Raw genomic sequence first — 20,758 nt, 5'->3', positions numbered from 1 at the left:
TGATTGAGCCTGCATGCAAACCAATCTAGCACCAGCGATAGCAATGCGCGGGGCCACGCATCGCTATCGCGGGTACACATGGAGAGATCAGTGCTTAACTTCTAAGCAATTTAGCCAGATTGCTTAGATTTTAAGCATGGATATCTCCGTGAGTACCCCCCTTTAGCTTTGTTTGTTGTCCACATCACTTTGTTGTTTGTTAACTCTCTAGGTACATCTTGATTTATTGTGGGAATTCCAACTTTAACAGAATTAATACATTCTTATGATGTGGTCTTTTCTCAGATTCTCACACTGTGCATCATAAAGAGAATATGACCTCAAATACAGAATGTATAAATGATCAGATCACTAATATGAGGACTGTTTTGTAACCATTTGCTAAATTTCTGGTGTAAAAATCTTTATTTGCTGCTCATAGCTGAAAAATTACTTTTTTTTTTTACAACAAAAAGAAACAAAAAGGCAACCTTACACACTTGATAATGGCCATGTGCTTTAAACTCTGCTGAGTATGGTTTTAATAAGTCACAATAATTTTGAAAAGATAATGGACAAATATTAAACACAATATCATCTTGCGTTTTGAAATGCACTATTGCAACTCCCCTGGAAAATAAGGCCCTAAATAATATTATATATGGAGGTAATTCTACAACAAATACATTATACTTCTGATATAAAAGCACACAAAGCCTAAGTCAACACAGAACATCTACACAGCACATAAACAAGGACTTACATTGGCTCTCCACTGTCAATATACTCCCAAAGAAGATCCTCCGATAAATTTGCAAACTTAACTTTGGTTTCCTCATAAAAATCAATAATGTCAGTCTCCAGTTTATTATCTGAAACACGAAAAAATATTGAATATTTTATTAACTGTCAATATGGCGTGAACAGGGAGATTACAAATGTGTTGAGGAGGATACATTTCCACTGCTCATCATTTGTATGGTTACATAAACTTGCCCAAGCAGATCCTGTCGTGATTTATGTATTGGGCAGATGTTTAGTAAAATAAATGCTGACATAATGACCTACGGTGAAAAATGTAAAACCCTTATCCTTCTGTTGATCTTAAGAGAAGACAGGCGGGATGCATGATGCATCGCATTTTGAATGTGAGGTCACCAACATGGGATTACTCTAATGAAAAAATTCTTAAATAACTTGCCAATATCAAGTCTAGCTTGTGGCGATGTGCTTTAAACTCTGCCGAGTATGTTCTAATAAGTCACAATAATTTTAAAAGATAATAGACCAAAATTAAATAAACATACTACCATCTTGACTTCTGCAATGCACTATTGCAACTCCCGTAAAGACACTATGTTCTTTGCCACTCAACCTACAACATATTGCAGAAAGAACGGTTTGTGTTATCTTTCTTATATCATTTAGAAAACAGACAAATCATTAGCAGTTATCAGATTATACATTCCTATATTAGCTTTCAAGTTGACATGTGAGAAATCACACATTCGAATACAGAAATGTAAAAATAAACTCAGTCATTTACTAGAAGAGTTGCCGACCTTGACAGCATATTATATGCATCTTGTTTGTCTAATGGCTTCTCAAGGATTGCGTCTTCCAGGGTCTGTTTAAAAAAATAATAATAATAAGGGAGCAGAAAGACATAATAAATACAAATATGCATAAAAGAGAACATTTTAGAAACTAAGATTATATACTATGAATGCTCTTTCTATAATCTAATTAGCATGTTAGGCACGTTTTTGTATGTATGTTGGATTAGAGTTATATCACAAACATGGATTATACTGGAGAAACTGCTCACTGAGGGCCAATACTGTATATGTGGCCCTACCTCAGTCACATGATTCTGACCCTCACGCACACCATAAGTGCAGCAAGTTGTCAAACAGCTATTTGATCACTTTGAAAATTATTTGAAACACAGAGTAGTGGGATCAGTGCCTGCTGCAGACAGATATCTGTTGTGCTGGTTGCATTAACTTGGGTTCCATATTCGACCTTATTTTATTTGAGATATTCTGTTAATTTTAAGTCTGTTAGGAAAATGTGGGGTAAAGAAATAGACTGGAAGATGAAAGGGAAGGGAGGTCCTCTATCCTTTGTGGACTCTCCTTTGATCTTATTTTGGAAAACAGTGTTCTTAAATCTGTGTTTCTGTAATCTATTTTTTATGCTATGTTTACCGGAATTCTAGTGGTTCCGTGTGGTATTAGAGGTGCCCCTTGGAGATTTATTGTTTGTTAGTATTGCATTGTCAAACAGCGGCTGTATGACTTAATCCAACTATTAAGGTAATTATAATTAAATGACACATATATTACATAGGATACAGTACATTTATCTTCCACAACACTATTTCACCCCACAATGTCTCCAAGATCTGCAAATTTCAAGTTACTAACCCACTTAAAAGCATGGAAGGGGTGGGGTATGCGTGACCGGCTGTCAGGAGCAGGAGGACGCCGGTCACCATACCTCCGTCGGAATCCTGGCAACGGAATGCCGGCGTGGGGGGGTGTAGAGCGCAACAAGCGCCGGCATTCCGCTGCGCTTGTTGCGCAGCGGGATTATGACGGTGTGGGATGTAGGGGGAAGTATTGTGCTCGCCAGTCTCCAGACCACCGGTCACATAACTACATCCCCTTTGAAAGGCTAGCCCTTGAGGTTTTAACGACACACTAGACAAGCCCTGCCCTGACGCGAGATATACATTAATTCTGAAGCAGTGGCTCCTACCCCTTTACCATTCCTCCATCAACCTGCAAACAATCCAATTACTCTTCTACTAACCTCTTCTTGTCACGAATTTAACTTTAGCTGGCTATTTAGAATTTTACAGAATTTCATTTGACCCCAGTAGTAACAAAAATCTAAGCAGAAAGATTGGTTATCTCAGGCATTGGAAATAGATGCACAAGGGTTGTCAGAGTCCAGAATCCTCAAATTCTTCAATAAACTGAGTTCTGATAATGTGTATATATTTCCTAGTCATATGTGTGGACTTGAGGTCCAATGTAATGGAGGAAAAAATAGGATTTTAAATATCTACAGGTCAATCCTTTTCCTGTGGCCAATAAGGGGTATTGGGGGAATCTAGTACGATGGGGTATAGACGGGGTCCAAAGGAGCCAGTGCACTTTACATTTCTTCAACTGGGTGTGCTGCCTCCTCCCCTCTATGCCCCCTCCCACAGGCAGTTATAGGTAAAAACGTGCCCGAAGGAGAAAAAACATATGAGAGAAGGAAATATCACAAAGAGTGGTGAGATTTACAGACCAGCACACCACGAACATAAAACGACCAGCAACAGCTGTTAACAACAACAGCAACAGCTGAACAGGTAACCACAAAAGGAGAACCTGCAGAAACGTCACACACTGGGGCGGGCGCCCAATATCTCTTATGGACTACGAGAAAAAGATTTACAAGTAGGTATTTAAAATCCTATTTTCTCTAGCATCCATAAGGGATATTGGGGGAATCTAGAATGATGGGGACATCCCAAAGCTTCCAGAATGGGCGGGAACGTGCAGAGACTGCTGCAGCACCGCCTGCCCAAACTGGGTATCATCAGTGGCCAGGTATCAAACTTGTAGAACTTCACAAAAGTGTTCTTCCCCGACCAGGTAGCAGCTCAGCAAAGTTGTAAGGCCGAGACACCACGGGCAGCCACCCAGGAAGAACCCACATACCGTGTAGAGTGGGCCTTCAGAGACTTTGGAACAGGTAAGGCTGCCAACACATAAGCCTGTTGAATAGTAAACCTAATCCAATGAGCAATGGACTGCTTAGAAGCAGGACAACCCTTTTTCTGCACATCATGGAGCATGAACAAAGAATCAGTCTTTCTGATCCGAGCCGTTCTCTTGATGTAGATCTTCAAGGCTCGCACAGCATCCAATGCCTCCGGTGAAGCAGAAACGCCAGAACTGGAAGGAATCACACTTCGCAGATTCAAGTGAAATGCAGAGACAACCTTGTGCCGTACGCGGCACAAACGGAGGTTGTATGTGGAGAGGTCTGAACTTCTGGCAACACTGCCAATTTCTTCTGGGAGAAAATGGACAGAGCTGAAATCTGGACCTTAATGGAACCCAGGCGTAAGCCCTTATCCACACCAGCCTGCAGGAAACATAAGAAACATTCCAAGTGGAACTCTGCAGGTGGATACGTGCGTTCCTCGCACCAAGAGACATATCTCCTCCAGATATGATGATAGTGTTTTGACGTCACAGGCTTCCAGGCCTGAACCATGGTAGCAATAACCTTTTTGGAAAGGCCCTTGTGAGTTAGGATGTTCTGCTCAACCTCCATGCCGTCAAACACAGATGCCGTAAGTCCGGGTAGATGAACGGTCCTTGTTGAAGAAGGTTGCTTCGCAGTGGTAGAGGCAAGGGTCTTCGACGGACATATCCAGAAGATCCTCGTACCACGCCCTCCGAGGCCAATCCGGGGCAATTAGAATTGTCTGGATTCCCTGATGTCTGATGCGTTTGAGCACTCTTGGGCGCAACGGAATCGGAGGAAACAGGTATAGCAGCCGGTAAGGCCAAGGCGATGTCAGTGCATCCACTGCCCTCGCCTGAGGGTCCCTGGTTCGTGAGCAATACCAGTGAACCTTCTTGTAGAGACGAGAAGCCATCATGTCTATCTGTGGGCAGCCCCACCGGTGGACGATCTGTTGGAACACCTGCTGGTGGAGACCCCACTCCCCCGGGTGAAGATTGTGACAACTCAGGAAGTCCGCTTCCCAGTTGTCCACTCCCGGAATGAATATTGCTGACAGTGCTCTTGCATTTCTTTCTGCCCAGAGGAGTATTCTTGACACTTCTCGCATGCAGGCTCTGCTTCTTGTCCCTCCTTTCCAATTTATGTACGCCACTGCTGTGGCGTTGTCCGACTGTACCTGGATCGCATGATCCCTGAGTAAGGGAGAGGCCTGAAGCAGAGCATTGTAGATTGCCCGAAGTTCCAGAATGTTGATTGGAAGGAGGCTTTCGTGGGCTGACCACCTGCCCTGGAACTGCGTCCCTTGGGTGACCGCTCCCCATCCTCGGAGACTTGCATCTGTCGTGAGCAGGGTCCAATCCTGAATCCCGAAACTCCGACCCTCCAGGAGATTGGAGGACTGCAGCCACCACAGGAGGGAAATCCTGGCCTGAGGCGACAGCCGTATCATCCGGTGCATCTGTAGATGTGATCCAGACCACTTGTTCAGGAGATCCAACTGAAACGTCCTGGCATGGAACCTGCCGCATTGGATCGCCTCGTATGAGGCGACCATCTTGCCCAATAATCTTATGCAAAGATGGATGGACACTCGAGCAGGCCGAAGCACCATGCGGACCATTTCCTGAAGTGTTCTGACTTTGTCTTCTGGTAGGAAGACCCTCTGGGCCACCGTATCCAATGACATCCCAGGAACAGGAGCCGTTGAGTCGGCTCCAGGTGGGAATTCTGCAAGTTGAGGATCCACCCATGGTGTGACAGAAGTTGGACAGTGCGGTCGATATGGAGCAACAAGAGCTCCCTGGATCTCACTTTTATCTGAAGATAGTCCAGATAAGGGACAATTTTGACCCCCTGGACCCGGGAGCTGTAACATCATACCCTCTGAGCTGTGGACAGGCCGAAGGGCAGTGCCTGTAATTGGTAGGGATTGTCCCGCAGGGCAAACCTCAGGCACGCCTGATGAGGCGGCCAAATCGGAATATGGAGGTAGGCATCCTTGATGACCAAGGAAACCATGAATTCCGGTACTTCCAGACCCGCAATCACTGCTCTCAAGGATTCCATTTTGAACTTGAACACCTTCAGGTAAGGATTCAAGGACTTGAGATTCAAAATGGGCCTTGCCGAACCGTCCGGCTCCGGCTCCACAAACAGGTTGGAGTAATAACCCCTGCCTTGTTGTGGTATTGGTACTGGAACAATGACGCGGGACTGGACCAACTTTAGGATGGCCTGCTGCAGCGTAACCCGCATATCCTCCAAAGCTGGCAAGATTGATTTGAAAAATCGTAGGGGAGGAGCACTGTCTAACTCCAGCTTGTAGCTGTGAGAAACGAGATCCCTGGCCCAGGTATCCTGGCAGGAAGTCTCCCAGACATGGCTGAAGTGACGCAGTCGAGCTCCCACCTCGAGATCCCCTCGGTGTGGGTGGGCACCGTCATGCTGAGGCCTTAGCGTAAGCAGAACCGGTGGCCTGTTCCTGAGAGCTGGTGCTGGCAGGTTTTCTTGACTTATCTCTGGTGCCTCTAGCCGCATTGGAGGCACCCCTGGCCTTAGAGCGAAAATAAGAATTTACTTACCGATAATTCTATTTCTCATAGTCCGTAGTGGATGCTGGGACTCCGTCAGGACCATGGGGAATAGCGGGCTCCGCAGGAGACAGGGCACATCTAAAAAAGCTTTTAGGTCACATGGTGCGTACTGGCTCCTCCCCCTATGACCCTCCTCCAAGCCTCAGTTAGGTACTGTGCCCGGACGAGCGTACACAATAAGGAAGGATCTTGAATCCCGGGTAAGACTCATACCAGCCACACCAATCACACCGTACAACTTGTGATCTGAACCCAGTTAACAGTATGATAACACAAACGAAGTAGCCTCTGAACAGATGGCTCACAACAACAGTAATAACCCGATTTTTGTAACAATAACTATGTACAAGCATTGCAGACAATCCGCACTTGGGATGGGCGCCCAGCATCCACTACGGACTATGAGAAATAGAATTATCGGTAAGTAAATTCTTATTTTCTCTAACGTCCTAGTGGATGCTGGGACTCCGTCAGGACCATGGGGATTATACCAAAGCTCCCAAACGGGCGGGAGAGTGCGGATGACTCTGCAGCACCGAATGAGAGAACTCCAGGTCCTCTTTAGCCAGAGTATCAAATTTGTAAAATTTTACAAACGTGTTCTCCCCTGACCACGTAGCTGCTCGGCAAAGTTGTAATGCCGAGACTCCTCGGGCAGCCGCCTAGGATGAGCCCACTTTCCTTGTGGAATGGGCCTTTACAGATTTAGGCTGTGGCAGGCCTGCCACAGAATGTGCAAGTTGGATTGTACTACATATCCAACGTGCAATCGTCTGTTTAGACGCAGGAGCACCCAACTTGTTGGGTGCATACAATGTAAACAACGAGTCAGATTTTCTGACTCCAGCTGTCCTTGAAATATATATTTTTAATGCTCTGACAACGTCCAGTAACTTGGAGTCCTCCAAGTCGCTAGTAGCCGCAGGCACCACAATAGGCTGGTTCAAGTGAAATGCCGAAACCACCTTAGGGAGAAATTGAGGACGTGTCCTCAATTCTGCCCTCTCCGAATGGAATATCAGATATGGGCTTTTGTATGACAAAGCTGCCAACTCCGAAACTCTCCTGGCTGAAGCCAGGGCCAACAGCATGGTTACCTTCCATGTAAGGTATTTTAAATCTACCGATTTTAAAGGCTCAAACCAATGAGATTTGAGAAAATTTAGAACCACGTTCAAATCCCACGGTGCCACTGGAGGCACTATTGGGGGTTGTATATGTAGTACACCTTTGACAAAAGTTTGTACTTCAGGCACTGACGCCAATTCCTTCTGGAAGAAAATTGATAAGGCCGAAATTTGAACTTTAATGGACCCCAATTTGAGGCCCATAGACAATCCTGCTTGCAGGAAATGTAAGAATCGACCCAATTGAAATTCTTCCGTTGGAGCCTTCTTGGCCTCACACCACGCAACATATTTTCTCCAAATGCGGTGATAATGTTGTGCGGTCACTTCTTTCCTGGCTTTAATTAAAGTAGGAATAACTTCCTCAGGAATGCCCTTCTCTTTTAGAATCCGGCGTTCAACCGCCATGCCGTCAAACGCAGCCGCGGTAAGTCTTGGAACATACAAGGTCCCTGCTGAAGCAGATCCCTTCTTAGAGGTAGAGGCCACGGATCCTCCGTGAGCATCTCTTGAAGTTCCGGATACCAAGTTCTTCTTGGCCAGTCCGGAGCTACCAGTATTGTTCTTACTCCTCTTTTCCGTATAATTCTCAGTACCTTTGGTATGAGAGGCAGAGGAGGGAACACATACACTGACTGGTACACCCACGGTGTTACCAGAGCGTCCACAGCTATTGCCTGAGGGTCTCTTGACCTGGCGCAATACCTGTCCAATTTTTTGTTGAGGCGAGACGCCATCATGTCCACCTTTGGTTGTTCCCAACAGTTCACAATCATGTGGAAAACTTCTGGATGAAGTCCCCACTCTCCCGGGTGAAGGTCGTGTCTGCTGAGGAAATCTGCTTCCCATTTGTCCACTCCCGGGATGAACACTGCTGACAGTGCTACGACATGATTCTCCGCCCAGCGCAGAATCCTTGCAGCTTCTGCCATTGCACTCCTGCTTCTCGTGCCGCCTTGTCGGTTTACGTGGGCGACTGCCGTGATGTTGTCGGACTGGATCAACACCGGCTGACCCTGAAGCAGCGATTTTGCCAGGCTTAGAGCATTGTAGATCGCTCTTAGCTCCAGTATATTTATGTGAAGAGACGTCTCCAGGTTTGACCACACGCCCTGGAAGTTTCTTCCCTTTGTGACTGCTCCCCAACCTCGTAGGCTGGCATCCGTAGTCACCAGGACCCAGTCCTGTATGCCGAATCTGCGGCCCACTAACAGATGGGCAGTCTGCAACCACCACAGGAGAGACAACCTTGTTCTCGGTGACAGTGTTATCCGCTGATGCATGTGCAGATGCGATCCGGACCATTTGTCCAGCAGATCCCACTGAAATGTTCGTGCATGGAATCTGCCGAATGGAATCGCTTCGTACGAAGCCACCATCTTTCCCAGGACTCTTGTGCATTGATGTACTGACACAGTTCCTGGTTTTAGGAGGTTCTTGACAAGTTCGGATAACTCCCTTGCTTTCTCTTCCGGGAGAAATACCTTTTTCTGAACCGTGTCCAGAATCATGCCCAGGAACAGCAGATGTGTTGTCGGGGTCAATTGAGATTTTGGAAGATTTAGAATCCACCCGTGTTGCTGAAGCACTACTTGTGTTAGCGCTACACCGACTTCCAGCTGTTCTCTGGACTTTGCCCTTATCAGGAGATCGTCCAAGTAAGGGATAATTAATACGCCTTTTCTTCGTAGAAGAACCATCATTTCGGTCATTACCTTGGTAAAGACCCGAGGGGCCGTGGACAACCCAAACAGCAGCGTTTGAAACTGATAATGACAGTCTGGTATCACGAACCTGAGATACCCTTGGTGTGAGGGGTAAATCGGGACATGTAGATAAGCATCTTTTATGTCCAAGGACACCATGAAGTCTCCTTCTTCCAGATTCGCTATCACTGCTCTGAGTGACTCCATCTTGAACTTGAATTTCTTTATGTACAGGTTCAAGGATTTCAGATTTAGAATAGGCCTTACCAAACCGTCCGGTTTCGGTACCACAAATAGTGTGGAATAATACCCCTTTCCCTGTTGTAGGAGGGGTACCTTGACTATCACCTGCTGAGAATACAGCTTGTGAATGGCTTCCAAAACCGACGTCCTTTCTGAGGGAGACGTTGGTAAAGCAGACTTTAGGAACCGGCGAGGGGGAGACCTTTCGAACTCCAGCATGTAACCCTGAGATACTATCTGCAGGACCCACAGGTCCACTTGTGAGTGAACCCATTGATTGCTGAAAATCTTGAGTCGACCCCCCACCGTTCCTGAGTCCGCTTGTAAAGCCCCAGCGTCATGCTGATGGCTTTGTAGAAGCCGGGGCGGGCTTCTGTTCCTGGGCAGGGGTTGCTTGCTGCCCTTTCTTACCCTTTCCTCTGCCTCGCGGCAGATAAGACTGTCCTTTTGGTCGCTTTTTATAGGAGCGAAAGGACTGCGGCTGAAAAGACGGTGTCTTTTTCTGTTGGGAGGGGGTCTGAGGTAAAAAAGTGGATTTGCCGGCAGTTGCCGTGGCCACCAGGTCCGAAAGACCGACCCCAAACAATTCCTCTCCTTTATATGGCAATACTTCCATATGCCTCTTGGAATCCGCATCACCTGACCACTGTCGCGTCCATAAACTTCTTCTGGCAGATATGGACATCGCGCTTACTCTTGATGCTAGAGTACAAACATCCCTCTGAGCATCTCGCATATAAAGGAAAGCATCCTTTAATTGCTCTAGAGTCAATAAAATACTGTCCCTATCCAGGGTATCAATATTTTCAGTCAGAGAATCCAACCACACTACCCCAGCACTGCACATCCAGGCTGAGGCTATTGCCGGTCGCAGTATAACACCAGTATGTGTGTATATACTCTTCAGTGTAGTTTCCAGCCTCCTATCTGCTGGATCCTTGAGGGCGGCCGTATCAGGAGACGGCAACGCCACTTGCTTTGATAAACGTGTGAGCGCCTTATCCACCCTAGGGGGTGTTTCCCAGCGCGCCCTAACCTCTGGTGGGAAAGGGTATAATGCCAATAACTTCTTGGAAATTAGCAGTTTTCTATCGGGGTTAACCCACGCTTCATCACACACGTCATTCAATTCCTCTGATTCTGGAAAAAATACAGGTAGTTTTTTCACCCCCCACATAATACCCCTTTTTGAGGTACCAGCAGTATCAGAGATCTGCAAAGCCTCCTTCATTGCCGTGATCATATAACGTGTGGCCCTATTGGAAAATACGTTTGTTTCTTCACCGTCGACACTAGATTCATCTGTGTCGGTACCCGTGTCGACTGACTGAGGTAAAGGACGTTTTACAGCCCCTGACGGTGTCTGAGACGCCTGAACCGGTACTAACTGGTTTGCCGGGCGTCTTATTTCGTCAACTGACTTTTGTAATGTGCTGACATTATCACGTAATTCCATAACTAAAGCCATCCATTCCGGTGTCGACTCCCTAGGGGGTGACATTACCATCATCGGCAATTGCTCTGCCTCCACACCAACATCGTCCTCATACATGTCGACACACACGTACCGACACACAGCAGCCACACAGGGAATGCTCTAATCGAAGACAGGACCCCCTAGCCCTTTGGGGAGACAGAGGGAGAGTTTGCCAGCACACACCAAAAGCGCTATAAATGTATATAAACAACCCTAGAAGGTGTTGTTTACTATATATGCGCTCTTAATATATAAATATCGCCAATTTATGCCCCCCTTCTCTTTGTTACCCTGTTTCTGTAGTGCAGTGCAGGGGAGAGACCTGGGAGCCTTCCTCACCAGCGGAGCTGAGCAGGAAAATGGCGCTGAGTGCTGAGGAGAATAAGCTCCGCCCCTTTTTCGGCGGGCTTTTCCCCGGTTTTTAAGAAACTGGCCTGGGTTAAAATACATACATATAGCCTTAATGGCTATATGTGATGTATTTATTTTGCCACTAAAAGGTAATTATATTGCTGCCCAGGGCGCCCCCAGCAGCGCCCTGCACCCTCCGTGACTGAGTCAGTGAGCCGTGTGACAACAATGGCGCACAGCTGCCGTGCTGTGCGCTACCTTCAAGAAGACTGAGGAGTCTTCTGCCGCCTGCTTTCCGGACCTCCGTTCTGCCGTCTCTTCAGCGTCTGTAAGGGGGATCGGCGGCGCGGCTCCGGGACGAACCCCAGGCTGACCTGTGTTCCGACTCCCTCTGGAGCTAAGTGTCCAGTAGCCTAAGACTCCAATCCATCCTGCACGCAGGTGAGTTGGAAATCTCTCCCCTAAGTCCCTCGATGCAGTGATCCTGTTGCCAGCAGGAATCACTGAGATTGAAACCTAAAAAAAAACTTTTCTAAACAGCTCTTTAGGAGAGCCACCTAGATTGCACCCTCTCGGACGGGCACAAAAACCTAACTGAGGCTTGGAGGAGGGTCATAGGGGGAGGAGCCAGTACGCACCATGTGACCTAAAAGCTTTTTTAGATGTGCCCTGTCTCCTGCGGAGCCCGCTATTCCCCATGGTCCTGACGGAGTCCCAGCATCCACTAGGACGTTAGAGAAATCTGTGAGAACAAAATGACTGGACAGACGGCCCCGGGTGGGAGCGTCTCACCGGCGGGTCCCCAGAGAGGAGAAATGTGGATTTCCCAGCCGTAACCTTGGAAATCCAGGTATCCAATTCAACCCCAAAGTGCTATTCCCCAGAAAAGGGAAGCGACTCCAAACTACGTTTGGATTCTGCGTCCGCAATCCACTGACGTAACCACAAGACCCTGCGCACCGACATTGCCATGGCAGAAGTCCTAGCATTAATGTTCCCCATTTCCTTGAGCGAATCACAAAGGACACGTGTAGTGTCCTGAATGTATTTTATTAGGGTTACCATAGTAACCAAAGGCATATCCTCCGAGAGGCCTCCCTGAATTTGATAGGCCCAGGAATGAATAACATGGGTCATCCAGCAACCCGCAATGACCAGTCTTTGCGATAGACCAGCTGCTGTGTAAATAGACTTTAGTGTAGTCTCTATCTTTCTATCCCCAGGGTCCTTCATAGTAAATGAGCCCGGGGCGGGCAGTACCGCCTTTTTAGACAGGCGAGAGACCGATACATCCACCCCAGGGGGCTCTTTGCAAAATTTTCTGCCTTCAGAAGCAAATGGGAAAGTGCGCAAAAACTTCCTGGACGTTTGGAATTTTTTGTCTGGATGTTTCCAGGCCTGCTTAATTAGGTCATCTAACTATGGAGAATCAGGGAAAGGGACATTAGGCTTGTTTTGTACAAAGAAAAACGACTGCTGAGATGCAGCGTCCTCTAGAGGGAGCTTCAGCACATCCCTTATAGCCAAAATGAGAGGTTCAATACCCTGAGCAGCATCTGGAACCCCACTAACGGGATCCAGGTCATCCCCATCATCATCTGTATCATATAGTACAGCAGGTAAACCCGGCTTCTGAGGACCTGCATGAGAAAGGGGGGGCTGTGCATCTGCCCTAGCAGTTAAATCTGCAACAGTTTGAAGCTGAGTTTTCTGCACATTTGTAGTGAGCTGGGATGACACCTCTGACATCATAGTTTTAAGATTCCCTAACCAGTGGGGCTCTGAATCCTCTCCCACAGGCACTTCACTGGCTTCTGAGTAGGGAGGCCAATCCCGGGATTGGCGGGATCCCGGGATTTGGGCCCAAAAATGCCGGGATTTGAATCCCGGGATTGGAGCCTCCAATCCCGGGATTCACGGGATTACATTGCGCATGTGCGGGAGGGTGGGTGTAAGTAATACTACTTACTACTATTAGGCGGGCGGAAGCCATGGGTACACTGAACGTGCCGCATTTCAAATGAAGCGCCGGCCGCCAGCCAACCAGAGCTGGCGGACCGGCAGCCAATCAGGGAAGTTGCCGCAGAAGGAGCGACTGCTGCGGCCGCTTCCCTGATTGGCTGCCGGTCCGCCAGCTCTGGTTGGCTGTTGGCCGGCGCTTCATTTGAAATGCCGCCGCGTTCAGTGTGTCCATGGCTGCCGCCCACCTAATAGTAAGTAGCATTACTTACACCCACTCTCCCTCCGTGCAGTGCTCTCTTACAGCCTTCCTCCCTCCCGTGCCCCTACCAACACTCCCCCCCGCACCGCTACCTACACCCTCCCTCCTGCACCGCAACCTACACCCTCCCTCCATGCAGTGCTGTCTAACAGCCTCCCTCCCACGCTGCTACCTACACCCTCCCTCCCGAGTCCCACACCGCTACCTACACCCTCCCTCCTGAGTCCCGCACCGCTACCTACACCCTCCCTCCCTCCCGCACCGCTACCTACACCATCCCTCCAGCGTTGCTCCCTACACCCTTCACTGATCCCTACTGCAATCCCGGGATCCCGGGAATCCCGGGATTGAGCGTTTTTCAAACCAGAATCCCGGGATTGAAAAAACGTCCCGGGATTGGCCTCCCTACTTGTGAGATTGACTGCATTTATCACAGGAAACCGAGTCAGTAGACAATGTAGAAAATCTGGTGTGACAAACACTGCACCGTTTGTGTTTTCCCATGTTCACAGTAAGCACAAACAACATACACATACACATACACACAGACAGTGGATAATGCAAGCCTGCCCTACTGTATGTGAGAGGAGACACAGAGGTAGAGAGGAACACCAGCACACCGTGAGCTGCTCTGCCCCAGTGAGGCTGTCAGCTCTCCTAAAACACAGTAAACACTAATTTGTGTCCTAAATAGGATCAGGATCGTGTACACAAGCGGCTCTCCCCCTTTGCTACACCCTGTACCAGATATCCAGCGTGGCTGAGGAGTCAGGAAGCGCTGTGTGTGCTGTGTATGGCTGCAGTAAGCAGAGGAAGACGCCAAAACGCCTGCATGTCCTGCCCTGAGGTAGCGCCGCCCCCTCCAATGGCGCCGGAGTTACATATATATATTATACTGGCAAAGTCTCCAAATTAGCTTAAAACATCACACAAGTACTAGTCAAGCCCAGTTGTGCCAGTTCTACACGGGGGATCTTAGCAGGAACCCTGTGGTCAGACGCACTTTGAACTGGGGTCCCCCGGTTTGTACCTTCAGGCAGCGTTAGGGGTGTGGCAAAATATGGCACACGGCTGTATGCAAGTCTGGCCCCTTTCTTTTTGCCCCTCCACCAGCTTTATGTGGCTTGTCGGCAATTCAGACTTGTCGGAACACACGTGGATCAGCGGATTAGCCGCGGATCCACGTGTTTTGTCGGATTTGCAGCCAAATCAGACAGGTTTTAGTCCCGTTTTCGACAATGTCAATTTGACTTTAAAAAAAGTCGGATTGACATTGGTCGGAAACAGCCAAAACCTGTCGGATTTGGCCTCAAATTGAATACTGAACTGTCGGATCCTTTCCGTCGGAAAGGATCCGACATCAATTGAATACTGCCCTAAGGGGTAAATTTACTAAGGCTTCTGAAACAGAGAATAAGATGCTGTCTATCATTTTCTAAAAGGCAGTAGAGAAATGATAGACAGCTTCTGATTGGTTGCTATGGGCAACATCACCAATTCCCTGATTTAGAAGCTTTAGTAAATTTACTCCTAATAATAAAGACCAAAGCTCCCCCAAATAGCAATATATGAAACATTGTGTCACATGGAAACTGTGTGCTTATTTTGCTCAGTATTTATTAAGCGCTCTTGGTCTATTACAGTAGACAATTTGCAGCATATTAGTATCAATAGTCATAATACTGCTCCAGGCATGGTTTACGTATTAGAAAGACAGAAAGCTCTAAGACTGCAATGCTTGCTGCAAACAAATTAATCTAGTGTAAATACAGGGTGCAGAGGACTACAATTTAAGGTGCTTGATGTATATGGCAATGCTATTTATACTTATTGTGGGTGTAGTACGGTATGCCGGCGCTCGGGCTCCCGGTGACAGCATACTGGCGCCGGGAGCCCGACCGCCGGCATACCGACAGCGGGGCGAGCGCAAAGGAGCCCCTTGCGGGCTCGCTGCGCTCGCCACGCTGCGGGCACGGTGGCTCGCTACGTGCGCCACACTGTTTTATTCTCCCTCCAGGGGGGTCGTGGACCCCCACGAGGGAGAATAGCTGTCGGTATGCCGGGTGTCGGGATTCCGGCGCCGGTATACTGTGCGCCGGGATCCCGATATTCGGCATACTGAAGACCACCCCTTATTGTATACTAATTTAACTACCTCTTAATTGGGAGAGAGGAGGCAAGGAAATGGGGAGCATTTTAATAGCAAACTGACTGATTTTAGTCCAACTTACCACTATAGTGTCTGCACCAATGACAATATCTGGAGTTTTAAGGTGTTTCTAAGAAAAAAAATTAAAACATTTGAACACAGTGAGTAATATAGAGTGAAACAGTGTACAAAGAATTTATAGGCATTTCCGCATTTACTTCTAAAGAAACTATCTGCCAAATGAAATTATATAGAGATAAACTGTTCTATGTACAGAATGGATTCTGATCATATTCTGCTTAACGGGTTGTTGTTGTTTTTTTTTTTTTTTTTTTTTTTTTTAAATAAACCAAATGTAACCCCTTACTTAGAAATAAGCTTCACTTTATAAAAAATAAAATAAAATAAATGCCTAAAAAGGAGATATCATCCCTTTTGCTTTAAATGTTTGCTTTATAATCATAGTTGCATATGTTAAGGTGCCCATACACTAGTGCAATTTTGCCAGATTTCATCCAATTCTGACATTTTGGGCAGATAAATCGAATGAAAACTGTCAACTCTGATGTCATTTACCGCCATCCTATGCGCCGTCCTGTGAGCATCAGATTGGAGACCCTAGTTCGGAAGTACTGCACTATAGATATATCTTACTGGCAGTCTTGGCTTTGGGTCGCATACGATACATCGTATGCAGGACGACTGCATACGATGTATCATATGCGATCCGGCCGCCGGGAAGCTGCCGGGCGGTTCCAGGGCGATCGTATGCGACTTCTCCCCTCCAAGAAGTCCTAAGTGTATGACCAGCTTTAGCCCTATTAAAGAGTATCGGACAGAATATGCTACTTAAAAATAGGATTTTTGTTACCTACTGGTAAATCCTTTTCTCGTAATCCGCAGAGGATGCTGGGGTCCACATTAGTAACATGGGGTATAGACAGGTCCACCAGGAGCAATGGGCACTTCAAGAGTGTGCGAGTGTGGGCCGCTCCTCCCTCTATGCCCCTCCTACCAGACTCAGTCTAGAAACTGTGCCCGAGGAGACAGACATCTTCGAGAGAAGGATTTAACACAGATAGAGGCGAGATTCATACCAGCTCACACATACAAGGCACATCAAGCTAACTTAGCTTGAAAACTCAGCAACCGCTGAAAACATTACTTACCAAGTAACAATGCAGTACTTAACTAAAAACAAAGTTGTACTGAACCAAACAACAATTGCAGGAAAACAAAGCGCTGGGTGGGCGCACAGCATCCTCTACAGACTACGAGAAAAGGATTTACCGGTAGGTAACCAAAATCCTATTTTCTCTTACGTCCTAGAGGATGCTGGGGTCCACATTAGTACTATGGGGATGTACCAAAGCTCCCAGAACGAGGGGGAAAGCGTGGAGGCTCCTGCAGAACCGATTGACTGAACTTCAGATCAGAGGCCAAAGTATCGGACTTGTAGAACTTTGCAAACGTGTTCGACCCAGACCAAGTTGCAGCCCGGCAAAGTTGTAACGCCGAGACACCCCGGGCAGCCACCCAGGAAGAACCCACCTTACGAGTAGAGTGCGTCTTGACAGACGTAAAACATGGCAATCCTGCCGTAGAATACGCATGCTGGATAGTGAACCTGATCCAGCGAGAGATCGTCTGCTTAGAAGCAGGACACCCAGTTTTCTTGGGATCATACAGGACAAACAGAGTCCGATTTTCTGTGACGAGCAGTCCTCCTCACATAGAGTTTCAGAGCCCTTACAACATCCAAGGACTTGAAATTGAGGAGTCAGTAGCCACTGGCACCACAATAGATTGGTTGATATGAAATGCCGATACAACCTTCGGAAGAAACTGCTGACGTGTCCGAAGCTCAGCTCTGTCTTTATGGAAGACCAAGTATGGGCTCTTACATGACAAAGCCCCCAACTCCGACACACGTCTAGCAGAAGCTAAGGCCAACAAAGTGACAGCCTTCCACGTGAGAAACTTGACCTCAAGCTCCTGTAGAGGCTCAAACCAGTCCAACTGGAGGAACTGCAACACCACGTTAAGATCCCAAAGCGCCGTAGGCGGTACAAAGGGAGGTTGGATGTGCATAACTCCCGTCAAAAAAAGGGTGAACCTCAGGGAGGGCAGCCAACTGTGTCAGGAAGAAAATGGATAGGTCCGAAATCTGGACTTTTATGGATCCTAACCTCAGGCCCATATCCACACCTGTTTTCAGGGATAGGAGAAAACGTCACAGCTGAAACTCCACCGCAGGAAACTTCTTGGACTCACACCAGATACATATTTTTTCCAAATACGATAGTAATGTTTTGACGCTATTCCTTTCCTAGCCTGTATCAAGGTAGGAATGATATTGTTCGGAATGTCCTTCCGAGCTAGTATCTGGCGTTCAACCTCCATGCCGTCAAACGTAGCCATGGTAAGTCTTGATAGGCGAACGGTCCCTGCTGCAGCAGGTCCTCCCGAAGAGCAAGTGGCCTCGGCTCTTCTAGCAGTAGATCCAGAAGATCCGCATACCAAGTCCTTCTTGGACAGTCCGGAGCAATGATGATTACCTGAACTCCTGTTCTTCTAATGAGTTTGAGAACTCCTGGAATGAGTGGAAGTGGAGGAAACACGTACACCGACTGGAACACCCACAGTCGCTTGAGGGTCCCTCGACCTGGAACAATATCGCCGAAGCTTCTTGTTGAGACGAGAGGCCATCATGTCTATTTGAGGTAGACCCCAAAGATCTGTTACCTCCTTGAACACTTACGGATGGAGGCCCCACTCTCCCCGATGGAGATCGTGTCTGCTGAGGAAGTCCGCTTCCCAGTTGTCTACTCCCGGAATGAAGCTTGCTGACAGCGCCAACGCGTGTTTTTCTGCCCAGAGGATGATTCTTGTTACCTCTGACATTGCAGATCTGCTCTACGTTCTGCCCTGTCGGTTTATGTAAGCCACTGTCGTTACGTTGTCCGACTGCACTTGAATGGCCCGATTTCTCAGAAGATGGGCCGCTTGGAGAAGACCGTTGTAGACGGCTCTTAGTTCCAGAATGTTTATCGGCAGGCCGGCTTCCAGACTTGACCACCGTCCTTGGAAGGTTTCCCCTTGAGTGACTGCGCCCCAGGCCGAGACTTGCATCCATGGTTAGAAGGATCCCGTCCTGAATCCCGAACCTGCGGCCCTCCAGAAGGTGAGGTTATTGCAGCCACCAGAGGAGTGAAATCTTGGCCTTTGGCGAAAGACGTATTCTCTGGTGCATGTGTAGATGAGATCCCGACCACTTGTCCAGGAGATTCAGTTGGAAGGACAGAGCGTGAAACCTTCCGTACTGTAGAGCCTCGTAAGAGACCACCATCTTCCCCATAAGGCGAATGCACGGATGAACCGACACCCGGGCTGGCTTCAGGACATCCCGGACCATTGTTTGTATCACCAACGCTTTTTCCTCCAGAAGAAATACCCTCTGCACTTCCATGTCGAGGATCATTCCCAGAAAGGACAACCTCCTGGTTGGTTCCAAATGTGATTTTGGAAGATTCAGGATCCAACCATGTTCCATGAGAAGCTGGGTCGTCAGAGCTATGGACCGTAACAGCTTCTCCTTGGACGATGCCTTTATCAGCAGATCGTCCAGATATGGAATTATGTTCACCCCCTGTTTGCGGAGGAGAACCATAATTTCCACCATCACCTTCGTGAATACCCTCGGTGCTGTGGAAAGGCCGAATGGCAGGGCCTGGAACTGAAAGTGACAGTCCAACGGAGCAAATCGTAGATAAGCCTGATGCGCCAGCCAAATCGGAATGTGGATGTACGCATCCTTGATATCTAGGGATACCAGGAATTCCCCCTCCTCCAGACCTGATATCACTGCCCTTAGAGACTCCATTTTGAACTTGAATTCCCTCAGAAAGGGATTTAGTGATTTTAAGTTCAGAATGGGCCTGACCGAACCATCCGGTTTTGGTACCACAAAAAGGTTCGAATGGTAACTTTTGTTTTGCATATGAGGTGGTACTGGCACAATGACCTGTGCCTCCACCAACTTCTGTAAAGCTTCTTGCAGGACAGTCCTGTCTGCTAGCAGAGCTGGCAAGCCTGATCTGAAAAATCGGTGAGGAGGGAGATTTTGAAATTCCAGCCTGTACCCCTGGGACACGATATCTTGCACCCAGGGGTCCAGGCCGAAGGACACCCAGACTGAAATGTCCGAGTCTCGCTCCCACCGGCCCCACCTCCGGGGCGTGCAGTCCACTGCCATGCGGAGTACTTCGGTGTACCTGAAGCAGGTTTCTGTTCCTGGGAACCTGCAGCGGCAGGTTTCTTGGACTTGGGCCGACCTCCACGAAGGAAGGTGTTGGACGGTTTGACCTTTCTGGGCTTGATAGACCGAAAGGACTGTGATGCAACTGAAGAAAAGGGTTTCTTCGGAACAGGTGTAGCTGAGGGAAGAAAGGGTGGCTTACCAGCCGTAGCTGTGGAGATCCACGCATCTAACGATTTCCCAATGAGAGCCTGACCTGTGTAGGGTAGGGTCTCCACACTTCTCCTGGATTCCGCGTCAGCAGACGTTTGGCGCAACCACAGTCCTCGACGAACTGATACTGACATGGAAGAAATTCCCACAGCCAAGGAACCCAGGTCTTTCATGTATTCTACCAGAAATCCTGGTACGTAAAAACAATTCAACATCACGTTTCTCCATAGTATCCAAGTCCTCAAGTAACGTGCCTGACCACTTTACTATAGCTTTGGCAATCCAAGCACTGTGGGGCGTAGTATTGCCCCAGAAGCCGTATACATGGATTTGAGCATATCATCAATTTTACGATCAGCCGGCTCTTTTAAGGCGGTAGATCCTGGGACAGGTAAAACCACCTTTTTTGAGAGTCTGCATACTGACGCGTCAACAATGGGCGGGTTTTCCCAATTTTTTCCTATCATCTACCGGAAAAGGAAACGCTACCAGGACCCTTTTAGGTATCTGGAATTTTTTTATCCGGGTTTTCCCAAGCCTTTTCAAAAATAGCATTTAATTCCTTTGACGCAGGGAAGGTTAGCGAGGCTTTCTTATTTTCAGTGAAGTAAGCCTCCTCAACCTGCTCAGGTGTTGTATCAGCAATATTCAACACATCCCTAATAGCCTAAAAAAAGGAAATAG

The 20,758-nt window shown here is 47.8% G+C and overlaps 1 protein-coding gene across 3 annotated transcripts in view; it reads right to left on the bottom strand.

Annotated features, from left to right (window-relative positions):
* Positions 1 to 20,758, bottom strand: part of ASMTL (acetylserotonin O-methyltransferase like) — a 122,462-nt gene that overhangs the window by 67,719 nt on the left and 33,985 nt on the right. For 2 of the 3 annotated variants that reach the window (XM_063955692.1, XM_063955690.1), the window contains 4 exons: positions 15,686 to 15,733; positions 1,542 to 1,606; positions 1,287 to 1,354; positions 743 to 851 (listed from right to left, as the gene is read on the bottom strand). In XM_063955692.1, coding sequence (XP_063811762.1) covers positions 743 to 851; positions 1,287 to 1,354; positions 1,542 to 1,606; positions 15,686 to 15,733 — 290 coding nt within the window. The remainder of the gene's footprint in view (positions 1 to 742; positions 852 to 1,286; positions 1,355 to 1,541; positions 1,607 to 15,685; positions 15,734 to 20,758) is intronic. The other variant, XM_063955691.1, reaches the window with a different exon arrangement.

The sequence above is a fragment of the Pseudophryne corroboree genome, chromosome 2 (assembly GCF_028390025.1).
Source record: "Pseudophryne corroboree isolate aPseCor3 chromosome 2, aPseCor3.hap2, whole genome shotgun sequence".
Taxonomy (NCBI): domain Eukaryota; kingdom Metazoa; phylum Chordata; class Amphibia; order Anura; family Myobatrachidae; genus Pseudophryne; species Pseudophryne corroboree.
Note: the sequence above shows the minus strand (reverse complement) of the source record. Positions and strands in the feature narration are given on the sequence as shown.